Source organism: Coregonus clupeaformis, chromosome 10, assembly GCF_020615455.1.
Source record: "Coregonus clupeaformis isolate EN_2021a chromosome 10, ASM2061545v1, whole genome shotgun sequence".
NCBI classification, from domain to species: Eukaryota; Metazoa; Chordata; class Actinopteri; order Salmoniformes; family Salmonidae; genus Coregonus; species Coregonus clupeaformis.
The window spans coordinates 26608271-26620731 of NC_059201.1; the positions used below are offsets into that span (position 1 = coordinate 26608271).

The following is a 12461-nucleotide window of genomic DNA, read 5'->3' on the forward strand; positions in this document are numbered from 1 at the left end:
ATGTTTGGAGGAAAAGGGAGAAGCTTGCAAGCCGAAGAACACCATTCCAACCGTGAGGCACGGGGGTGGCAGCATCATGCTGTGGGGGTGCTTTGCTGCAGGAGGGACTGGTGCACTTCACAAAATAGATGGCATCATGAGGAAGGAAAATTATGTGGATATATTGACGCAACATCTCAAGACTTCAGTCAGGAAGTTAAAGCTTGGTCGCAAATGTGTCTTCCAAATGGACAATGACCACAAGCATACTTCCAAAGTTGTGGCAAAATGGCTTAAGGACAACAAAGTCAAGGTATTGGAGTGGCCATCACAAAGCCCTGACCTCAATCCTATAGAAAATGTGTGGGCAGAACTGAAAAAGCGTGTGCGACAAGGGTTCTACAAACCTGACTCAGTTACACCATCTCTGTCAGGAGGAATGGGCCAAAATTCACCCAACTTATTGTGGGAAGCTTGTGGAAGGCTACCCGAAACGTTTGACCCAAGTTAAACAATTTAAAGGCAATGCTACCAAATACTAATTGAGTGTATGTAAACTTCTGACCCACTGGGAATGTGATGACAAAAATAAAAGCTGAAATAAATCATTCTCTCTACTATTATTCTGACATTTCAAATTCTTAAAATAAAGTGGTGATCCTAACTGACCTAAAACAGGGAATTTTTACTAGGATTAAATGTAATGAATTGTGAAAAACTGAGTTTAAATGTATTTGGCTAAGGTGTATGTAAACTTCTGTCTTCAAATGTATCTACAGACCATTTTGCAAATGTTAAGATACCCTTATCAAAACTGTTAAACTCAAGTTCAAAAGCTACTAAAAATTGAATTAGACTGCAATTTTTTACATTGCTACAGTAAAAGTAAAATAATAATAACTCTTAATTAATTAATTAATTATTCACAGCTGATTTTCATTCTACATTACGTAACTGAAGACCTATCCAGGTGTTTTCCATTTTTATGTCATTACCATCTCTACAAAAGGGGACATCTTTGGAATATATTTTACATAAACATGGACCCAGCCAGAGATAGTGTAGTGGCTTACAGAGGTGGAAGAGTTGCCGGGAGAGGCAGAGGATTACGTATCCGTGGTGGAAGACGACTGAGGGGAAGACCCAGAGTTGTAGTGTCAGATGAGATTAGGGCTACAATCATTGATCATGTTGTCAATCGTGGTCTATCAATGAGAGATGCTGGTCTTAGAGTGCAGCCAAATTTGCAACGCTCAACTGTGTCATCTATCATAAGAACCTTCCAGCAAACTAACAGGTAAGATATGCATTCTGCATGGGCATCTAACTGTACTGTAGGGTAGTAAATCGAGCAAAAGCTCTCCGAACCACAATTGTATTTCTGTTTTAAGACCCAACGGTTACCAAATGGAGGGAAGCTGTAATTGTTGACATGGTCATTAGCAACAATGCCATAAACTTCAAGATAGAGTGTTGGCAGACAATAATACATTTCAAAATGTTGAAAGTGTATGCATGACACCCATTGCTAGAGTCTTGACAAAGCATAATATCAGCATGAAGCAGGTGTACACTGTTCCCTTTGAGAGGAACTCTGATCATGTCAAGGAACTCCGGTACCAATATGTCCAGGTAAGATGTCTATATCCTGTAATACAGTACTGTTTTTACTGTAAACAAAACCCACCAGAGCACTGCACACTTAGCAGTGATTTCAGTTACAGTATACTGTAATGTAAACTACTGTTATAGAATAACTGTTATGTTGCCCTGTGGATTTACACTATTTTAGAGTGTCATGGAGCTTGAAGCCAACACCCCACATGTTCGTCTTTGTGGATGAGGCTGGTTTTAAAATGGCCAAAACACGCCAATGTGGAAGGAATGTGATTGGGAAAAGAGCAACAGTGAATGTCCCGGGCCAGAGGGGTGCCAACGTCACAATGTGTGCCATAAACCACTAATTGGGCCATACAACACAGAGCACCTCATTTCATTCATGGATGACCTCTATGGAAGGCTTTTGCCAGGTGAAGAAAGAGGGCAACCTGTGTGATTGTATGGGACAATGTGACATTTCACCACTCTCATGCAGTCACAGAGTGGTTTGCAGCCCATCCCGGGAGGGTGTCACTTTTCCTCCACCCTTACTCTCCCTTCCTCAACCCCATAGAATAATTATTTTCCTCTGGAGGTGGAAAGTTTATGACCACCATCCACATGATCAAATGTCACCCTTGGATGCAATGAATGCAGGATGCCTGGATTTCTCTGCAGAAGATTGCCAGGGATGGATCAGGCATGCAAAAAGATTATTTCCCAGGTGTATTGCGCAAGAGGCCATACAGTGTGATGTGGAACCCAATGCAGCAGACAGGGTTGACTAGCATTGTTATATATGTGTTTCATTTGGACAATATGCTATGCATATTCAGTGTGTATACACTTTTTGTTTGTTTAACAGTACTGGAATTATTTATTTTTGTGTATTTTGGAATTACTCTGCAAAAAGCAAAATACAGTAATCTGCAAAAATACAGTAAATTGTATTGAAGCATATTACAGGCGTTCTGCTTTATTTCTTTACATATCTTGCAGGACATTATATACAGTGCAGGTTTGCTACTCTTCTTTTGTAAAAATGACTGTTGGTTCATCTAAAAAAAATATGATATTAAAGACAAATTGACACATTTTAAAGTGGTAGCTGTTTTTAGAGTTTTGTAGGTCATGATACTATGAATGACAAAGTGTGCATGTCGTGAGAGACTGTTAGCTTTTATTTGGTAAAAAGATTTGCTTTTGAGACATGTAGGATGTGCATTGCCAAGTTGCATGTTGTTTTGATAACTGTATTTAGAGTTTTGCACATGTATCCGCAGTATTGAAGAATGCTTGTTAGCAATCAAAAAAAAAACTGTAAGCTAGAGCTGACCCCATCTAAATTAGGATTGGTGGATATTGCAATCCATCTTCAGAAGTTGAGCCAGTGTCCCAGAGGACATGTGATATGTTCATGCCAAGAACATATCATGTGCATGTTTCATGTTTCAGGCTCCAACAGAGACTCAATACACACTCGGAGTCACATGTAGTTGACATCCAGTGTAAAAAAGCTAGGCATTGTTAGGAGGCTAACTGGCAGTAGATTTGGTACTTTGGGCATTTGGAGGTTGACATTTGGTAGATTCAAATCAGGCAGATTACTTGTTAGGCTCCTGTGTAAAGGGAACAGACAGAACAGAAAAATATGTCCTGTAACAGTGGTAATGCGGATGTGTTTTAAAAGAAGCAAAATAGATAAAAGCAATGCCAAGAAAAATAATAAAATTAATGAGGGAATTATTATTATTTTTTTGTGCAAATTAGCAACCAAAAAAATATCTTATTAAGATGAAATAAGTAAGGGTACCTTTGCATTGAATTGAAGAGGCAAATGTAATGGTGACAAATAACGTGTAAAGAGTGTCCTATCAATATTGACGAGAATAATGACAAAAGATAGATGACAACTCAACATGTGGTGACAACAAACTGCAATGTCATTCATACAAGGGGTACCTTATGAACACTCTAGGGCAGGGTTTTTTCCTTTCAATTAAGACATAGACAACCAGGTGAGGGGAGTTCTTTACTAATTAGTGACCTTAATTAATCAATCAAGTACAAGAGAGGAGGGAAAACCCGCAGAATACTTGGTCCTCCGTGGAATGAGTTTGACACGTGCTCTAGGGAATACAAAACATTAAGGAAACATGTTTTCGACAATATTTTTTGAGATGGTCTTACCTGCAATAAGGACAAATATAAATAAATAGATAGTAAATAATTCTGTTAGTACTTATTAACATATTTTTACACAATTGCCCACAAATAGACATACTTCATGTATGGATATCAACATATTTCATGTACAAATATATGGTACACATGATTACCAAAATATTATCAGAATATTTATGTTAACATGAACAGGAAAGCCTGAAAACATTGACAGTAATTTAAGTTTGAAAACTGAAGATATTAGCATCTACCTATACAGTACGTCTACACTGCATTATGACTAGCCTGGGTATCAGTCGATTTCTACTATAGCCAAATTGAATGCAGAAACAGTAGCATCCGGGCTATGTAACCACTTCAATGGGGTGTTGATCATAGAGGTGTCCTTACTTGACAGGCTCCCAGGACTCTCTCTCGAAGCCCCTGTGGATGGACTGGGCGATGGATGACTCCATGAGGTCCACATATCGCACCACCAGTGGGGCATACAGGTCCTGCAGGTGTTTGTGGAACTGCCCATTGCACAGGTTATCTGAGACAGGACAGAGCATACAGCGGGGAAAAAAAGTATTTAGTCAGCCACCAATTGTGCAAGTTCTCCCACTTAAAAAGATGAGAGAGGCCTGTAATTTTCATCATAGGTACACGTCAACTATGACAGAAAAAAACAAAAAATCCAGAAAATCACATTGTAGGATTTTTTATGAATTTATTTGCAAATTATGGTGGAAAATAAGTATTTGGTCAATAACAAAAGTTTCTCAATACTTTATTATATACCCTTTGTTGGCAATGACACAGGTCAAACGTTTTCTGTAAGTCTTCACAAGGTTTTCACACACTGTTGCTGGTATTTTGGTCCATTCCTCCATGCAGATCTCCTCTAGAGCAGTGATGTTTTGGGGCTGTCGCTGGGCAACACGGACTTTCAACTCCCTCCAAAGATTTTCTATGGGGTTGAGATCTGGAGACTGGCTAGGCCACTCCAGGACCTTGAAATGCTTCTTACCAAGCCACTCCTTCGTTGCCCGGGCGGTGTGTTTGGGATCATTGTCATGCTGAAAGACCCAGCCACGTTTCATCTTCAATGCCCTTGCTGATGGAAGGAGGTTTTCACTCAAAATCTCACGATACATGGCCCCATTCATTCTTTCCTTTACACGGATCAGTCGTCCTGGTCCCTTTGCAGAAAAACAGCCCCAAAGCATGATGTTTCCACCCCCATGCTTCACAGTAGGTATGGTGTTCTTTGGATGCAACTCAGCATTCTTTGTCCTCCAAACACGACGAGTTGAGTTTTTACCAAAAAGTTCAATTTTGGTTTCATCTGACCATATGACATTCTCCCAATCCTCTTCTGGATCATCCAAATGCACTCTAGCAAACTTCAGACGGGCCTGGACATGTACTGGCTTAAGCAGGGGGACACGTCTGGCACTGCAGGATTTGAGTCCCTGGCGGCGTAATGTGTTACTGATGGTAAGCTTTCTTACTTTGGTCCCAGCTCTCTGCAGGTCATTCACTAGGTCCCCCTGTGTGGTTCTGGGATTTTTGCTCACCGTTCTTGTGATCATTTTGACCCCACGGGGTGAGATCTTGCGTGGAGCCCCAGATCGAGGGAGATTATCAGGGAGACCACTGATAATCTCCCTCGATCTGGGGCTTCCATTTCCTAATAATTGCTCCCACAGTTGATTTCTTCAAACCAAGCTGCTTACCTATTGCAGATTCAGTCTTCCCAGCCTGGTGCAGGTCTACAATTTTGTTTCTGGTGTCCTTTGACAGCTCTTTGGTCTTGGCCATAGTGGAGTTTGGAGTGTGACTGTTTGAGGTTGTGGACAGGTGTCTTTTATACTGATAACAAGTTCAAACAGGTGCCATTAATACAGGTAACGAGTGGAGGACAGAGGAGCCTCTTAAAGAAGAAGTTACAGGTCTGTGAGAGCCAGAAATCTTGCTTGTTTGTAGGTGACCAAATACTTATTTTCCACCATAATTTGCAAATAAATTCATTAAAATTCCTACAATGTGATTTTCTGGATTTTTTTTCTCTCAATTTGTCTGTCATAGTTGACGTGTACCTATGATGAAAATTACAGGCCTCTCTCATCTTTTTAAGTGGGAGAACTTGCACAATTGGTGGCTGACTAAATACTTTTTTCCCCCACTGTATAGGTTAGAGGAAGTCATTCATTAAACTGTAACACCATCAGAACAGTCACCTCCAAAATGATTGGCACCCTTGATAATGATGAGCAAAAAAAACGTGTCTAAAATAAATAATACAAATACTGAGCTATATTGTATGCCCAATAAAATATATACACTACCGTTAAACGTTTGGGGTCACTTAGAAATGTCCTTGTGTTCGAAAGAAAAGCAATTTTTTTGTCCATTAAAATAACAGGAAATTGATCAGAAATACAGTGTAGACATTGTTAATGTTGTAAATGGCTATTGTAGCTGGAAACGGCTGATTTTTAATGGAATATCTACATAGGCGTACAGAGGCCCATTATCAGCAACCATCAGTCCTGTGTTCCAATGGCACGTTGTGTTTGCTAATCCAAGTTTATCATTTTAAAAGGCTAATTGATCATTAGAAAACCCTTTTGCAATTATATGTTAGCACAGCTGAAAACTGTTGTGCTGATTAAAGAAGCAATAAAACTGGCCTTCTTGAGACTAGTTGAGTATCTGGAGCATCAGCAATTGTGGGTTTGATTACAGGCTCAAAATGGCCAGAAACAAATAACATTCTTCTGAAACTCGTCAGTCTATTCTTGATCTGAGAAATGAAGGCTTTTCCATGCTAGAAATTGCCAAGAAACTGAAGATCTCGTACAACGCTGTGTGCTACTCCCTTCACAGAACAGCACAAACTGGCTCTAAACAGAATAGAAAGAGGAGTGGGAGGCCCTGGTGCACAACTGAGCAAGAGGACAAATACATTAGAGTGTCTAGTTTGAGAAACGGATGCCTCACAGGTCCTCAACTGGCAGCTTCATTAAATAGTACCCGCAAAACACCAGTCTCAACGTCAACAGTGAAGAGGCGACTCCGGGATGCTGACCTTCTAGGCAGAGTTGCAAAGAAAAAGACATATCTCAGACTGGCCAATAAAAAGAAAATATTAAGATGGGCAGTCTGAGATATGGCTTTTTCTTTGCGACTCTGCCGAGAAGGTTGCCTCTTCACTGTTGACGTTGAGACTGGTGTTTTGTGGGTACTATTCTGGTTAGAGACAGTTTGCGCTGTTCCTACTTACAAAGCATGTAGAGGTCTGTAATTTTTATCATAGGTACACTTCAACTGTGAGAGACAGAATCTAAAACAAAAATCCAGAAAATCACATTGTATAATTTTTAAGTAATTAATTTCCATTTTATTGCATGACATAAGTATTTGATCACCTACCAACCAGTAAGAATTCCGGCTCTCACAGACCTGTTAGTTTTTCTTTAAGAAGCCCTCCTGTTCTCCACTCATTACCTGTATTAACTGCACCTGTTTGAACTCGTTACCTGTATAAAAGACACCTGTCCACACACTCAATCAAACATACTCCAACCTCTCCACAATGGCCAAGACCAGAGCGCTGTGTAAGGACATCAGGGTTAAAATTGTAGACCTGCACAAGGCTGGGATGGGCTACAGGACAATAGGCAAGCAGCTTGGTGAGAAGGCAACAACTGTTGGCGCAATTATTAGAAAATGGAAGAAGTTCAAGATGATGGTCAATCACCCTCGGTCTGGGGCTCCATGCAAGATCTCACCTCGTGGGGCATCAATGATCATGAGGAAGGTGAGGGATCAGCCCAGAACTACATGGCAGGACCTGGTCAATGACCTGAAGAGAGCTGGGACCACAGTCTCAAAGAAAACCATTAGTAACACACTACGCCGTCATGGATTAAAATCCTGCAGCGTACGCAAGGTCCCCCTGCTCAAGCCAGCGCATGTCCAGGCCCATCTGAAGTTTGCCAATGACCATCTGGATGATCCAGAGGAGGAATGGGAGAAGGTCATGTTTTCTGATGAGACAAAAATAGAGCTTTTTGGTCTAAACTCCACTCGCCGTGTTTGGAGGAAGAAGAAGGATGAGTACAACCCCAAGAACACCATCCCAACCGTGAAGCATGGAGGTGGAAAAATAATTATTTGGGGATGCTTTTCTGCAAAGGGGACAGGACGACTGCACCGTATTGAGGGGAGGATGGATGGGGCCATGTATCGCGAGATCTTGGCCAACAACCTCCTTCCCTCAGTAAGAGCATTGAAGATGGGTCGTGGCTGGGTCTTCCAGCATGACAACGACCCGAAACACACAGCCAGGGCAACTAAGGAGTGGCTCCGTAAGAAGCATCTCAAGGTCCTGGAGTGGCCTAGCCAGTCTCCAGACCTGAACCCAACAGAAAATCTTTGGAGGGAGCTGAAAGTCCGTATTGCCCAGCGACAGCCCCGAAACCTGAAGGATCTGGAGAAGGTCTGTATGGAGGAGTGGGCCAAAATCCCTGCTGCAGTGTGTGCAAACCTGGTCAAGACCTACAGGAAACGTATGATCTCTATAATTGCAAACAAAGGTTTCTGTACCAAATATTAAGTTCTGCTTTTCTGATGTATCAAACACTTATGTCATGCAATAAAATGCAAATTAATTACTTAAAAATCATACTATGTGATTTTCTGGATTTTTGTGTTAGATTCCGTCTCTCACAGTTGAAGTGTACCTATGATAAAAATTACAGACCTCTACATGCTTTGTAAGTAGGAAAACCTGCAAAATCGGCAGTGTATCAAATATTTGTTCTCCCCACTGTATATACAGTATATATATAGTACCAGTCAAAACTTTGGACACACCTACTCATTCAAGGGTTTTTCTTTATTTTTACTATTTTCTACATTGTATAATAATAGTGAAGACATCAAAACTATGAAATAATACATATGGAATCATGTAGTAAACAAAAAAGTGTTAAACAAATATATTTTATATTAGAAATTCTTCAAATAGCCACCCTTTGCCTTGATGACAGCGTTGCACACTCTTGGCATTCTCTCAACCTGCTTCAGTTGGAATGCTTTTCCAACAGTCTTGATCGAGTTCCCACATATGCTGAGCACTTGTTGGCTGCTTTTCCTTCACTCTGCATTCCGACTCATCCCAAACCATCTCAATTGGGTTGAGGTCGGGGGATTGTGGAGGTCAGGTCATCTGATGCAGCACTCCATCACTCTCCTTCTTGGTAAAATAGCCCTTACACAGCCTGGAGGTGTGTTGGGTCATTTTCCTGTTGAAAAACAAATGATAGTCCCACTAAGCCCAAACCAGATGGGATGACGTATCGCTGCAGTTTGAACCAAAAATCTCCAATTTGGACTCCAGACCAAAGGACAAATTTCCACCGGTCTAATGACCATTGCTCGTGTTTCTTGGCCCAAGCAGGTCTCTTCTTCTTATTGGTGTCCTTTAGTAGTGGTTTCTTTGCAGCAATTCACACAGTCCCCTCTGAACAGTTGATGTTGAGATGTGTCTATTACTTGAACTCTGTGAAGCATTTATTTGGGCTGCAATTTCTGAGGCTGGTAACTCTAATGAACTTATCCTCTGCAGCAAAGGTAACTCTGGGTATTCCATTCCTGTGGCGGTCCTCATGAGAGCCAGTTTCATCATATCGCTTGATAGTTTTTGCGACTGCACTTGAAGAAACTTTCAAAGTTCTTGAAATGTTCCTTATTGACTGACCTTCATGTCTTAAAGTAATGATGGACTGTCGTTTCACTTTGCTTATTTGACCTGTTCTTGCCATAATATGGACTTGGTCTTTTACCAAATAGGGCTATCTTCTGTATACCCACCTAGCTTGTCACAACACAACTGATTGGCTCAAACGCATTAAGAAGGAAAGAAATTCCACAAATTAACTTTTAAGAAGGCACACCTGTTAATGGAATAATGGCGCCGGAGGGGATGGCTGCCGTTTTATGGACTCTTAACCAACTGTGCTATTTTGTGTGTTTTTTTCACATTGTTTGTAACTTATTTTGTACATAATGTTGCTGCTACCGTCTCTTATGACCGAAAAGAGCTTCTGGACATCAGAACAGCGATTACTCACCTTGAACTGGACTAATAATTATTCTTTAATGAGTCGGACGAGAGGGATTTGCTCCAGACACCCGACAGGGCCCTCATCCCTGTCATTCTCAGTAGAAAGAAAAGGAGATATCGCGGAAGGAGATCGGGGTGCTTGGTAAGGAGCCGGCGATGAGTGGCTAATCTGCCTTTGCCATCGATACTATTGGCCAACTTACAATCGCTTGATAATAAAGTGGACGAACTACAGGCACGTATATCCTATCAACGGGACATTAAAAACTGTAATATCTTATGTTTCACCAAGTCGTGGCTGAATGAAGAAATTAATAACATACAGCTGGAGGGTTATACACTGGATCGGCAGGATAGAACTGCAGCCTCTGGTAAGACAAAGGGTGGCGGTCTATGTATATTTGTAATCAACAGCTGGTGAATGATATCTAGAGTGAGGGAAAAAAGTACTTGATCCCCTGCTGATTTTGTACGTTTGCCCACTGACAAAGAAATGATCAGTCTATCATTTTAATGGTAGGTTTATTTGAACAGCGAGAGACAGAATAACAACAAAAAAATCCAGAAAAACGCATGTCAAAAATGTTATAAATTGATTTGCATTTTAATGAGGGAAATTAGTATTTGACCCCCTCTCAATCAGAAAGATTTCTGGCTCCCAGGTGTCTTTTATACAGGTAATGAGCTGAGATTATGAGCACACTCTTAAAGGGAGTGCTCCTAATCTCAGTTTGTTACCTGTATAAAAGACACCTGTCCACAGAAGCAATCAATCAATCAGATTCCAAACTCTCCACCATGGCCAAGACCAAAGAGCTCTCCAAGGATGTCCGGGACAAGATTGTAGACCTACACAAGGCTGAAATGGGCTACAAGACCATCGCCAAGCAGCTTGGTGAGAAGGTGACAACAGTTGGTGCGATTATTCGCAAATGGAAGAAACACAAAATAATTGTCACTCTTCCTCAGCCTGGGGCTCCATGCAAGATCTCACCTCGTGGAGTTGCAATGATCATGAGAACGGTGAGGAATCAGCCCAGAACTACACATGAGGATCTTGTCAATGATCTCAAGGCAGCTGGGACCATAGTCACCAAGAAAACAATTGGTAACATACTACGCCATGAAAGACTGAAATCCTGCAGCGCCTGCAAGGATCCCCTGCTCAAGAAAGCACATATACACGCCCATCTGAAGTTTGCCAATGAACATTTGAATGATTCAGATGAGAACTGGGTGAAAGTGTTGTGGTCAGATGAGACCAAAATCGAGCTCTTTGGCATCAACTCAACTCGCCGTGTTTGGAGGAAGAGGAATGCTGCCTATGACCCCAAGAACACCATCCCCACCGTCAAACATGGAGGTGGAAACATTATGCTTTGGGGGTGTTTTTCTGCTAAGGGGACAGGACAACTTCACCGCATCAAAGGGACGATGGACGGGGCCATGTACCGTCAAATCTTGGATGAGAACCTCCTTCCCTCAGCCAGGGCATTGAAAATGGGTCGTGGATGGGTATTCCAGCATGACAATGACCCAAAACACACGGCCAAGGCAACAAAGGAGTGGCTCAAGAAGAAGCACATTAAGGTCCTAGAGTGGCCTAGCCAGTCTCCAGACCTTAATCCTATAGAAAATCTGCGGAGGGAGCTGAAGGTTCGAGTTGCCAAACGTCAGCCTCGAAACCTTAATGACTTGGAGAAGATCTGCAAAGAGGAGTGGGACAAAATCCCTCCTGAGATGTGTGCAAACCTGGTGGCCAACTACAAGAAACGTCTGACCTCTTTGATTGCCAACAAGGGTTTTGCCACCAAGTACTAAGTCATGTTTTGCAGAGGGGTCAAATATTTATTTCCCTCATTAAAATGCAAATCAATTCATAACATTTTTGACATGCGCTTTTCTGGATTTTTGTTTTGTTATTCTGTCTCTCACTGTTCAAATAAACCTACCATTACAATTATAGACTGATCATGTCTTTGTCAGTGGGCAAACGTACAAAATCAGCAGGGGATCAAATACTTTTTTCCCTCACTGTAAGGAAGTCTCAAGGTTTTGCTTGCCTGAGGTAGAGTACCTCATGATAAACTGTAGACCACACTATCTACAAAGAGATTTTTCATTTATATTCTTCGTAGCTGTCTATTTACCACCACAAACCAATGCTGGCACTAAGACCGCACTCAATGAACTGTATACGGCCATAAGCAAACAGGAAAACACTCATCCAGAGAAGGCGCTCCTAGTGGCCGGGGACTTTAATGCATGGAAACTTGAATCCGTTTTACCTAATTTCTATCAGCATGTTAAATGTGCAACAAGAGGGAATAAAACTCTAGACCACCTTTGCTCCACACAGAGAGTCGCGTACAAAGCTCTCCCCCGCCCTCCATTTGGCAAATCTGACCATAATTCTATCCTCCTGATTCCTGCTTACAAGCAAAAACTAAAGCAGGAAGCACCAGTGAATCGGTCAATAAAAAAGTGGTCAGATGAAGCAGATGCTAAGCTACAGGACTGTTTTGCTAGCACAGACTGAAATATGTTCAGGGATTCTTCCGATGGCATTGAGGAGGACAACACA

The 12461-nt window shown here is 41.5% G+C and overlaps 1 protein-coding gene across 5 annotated transcripts in view; it reads right to left on the reverse strand.

Annotated features, from left to right (window-relative positions):
* The window catches only part of LOC121574945 (calcium-dependent secretion activator 1), a 182433-nt gene that overhangs the window by 31285 nt on the left and 138687 nt on the right, over nt 1-12461 (reverse strand). For all 5 annotated transcript variants that reach the window (XM_045222924.1, XM_045222923.1, XM_045222922.1 and 2 more), the window contains one exon: nt 4153-4294. In XM_045222924.1, coding sequence (XP_045078859.1) covers nt 4153-4294 — 142 coding nt within the window. The remainder of the gene's footprint in view (nt 1-4152; nt 4295-12461) is intronic.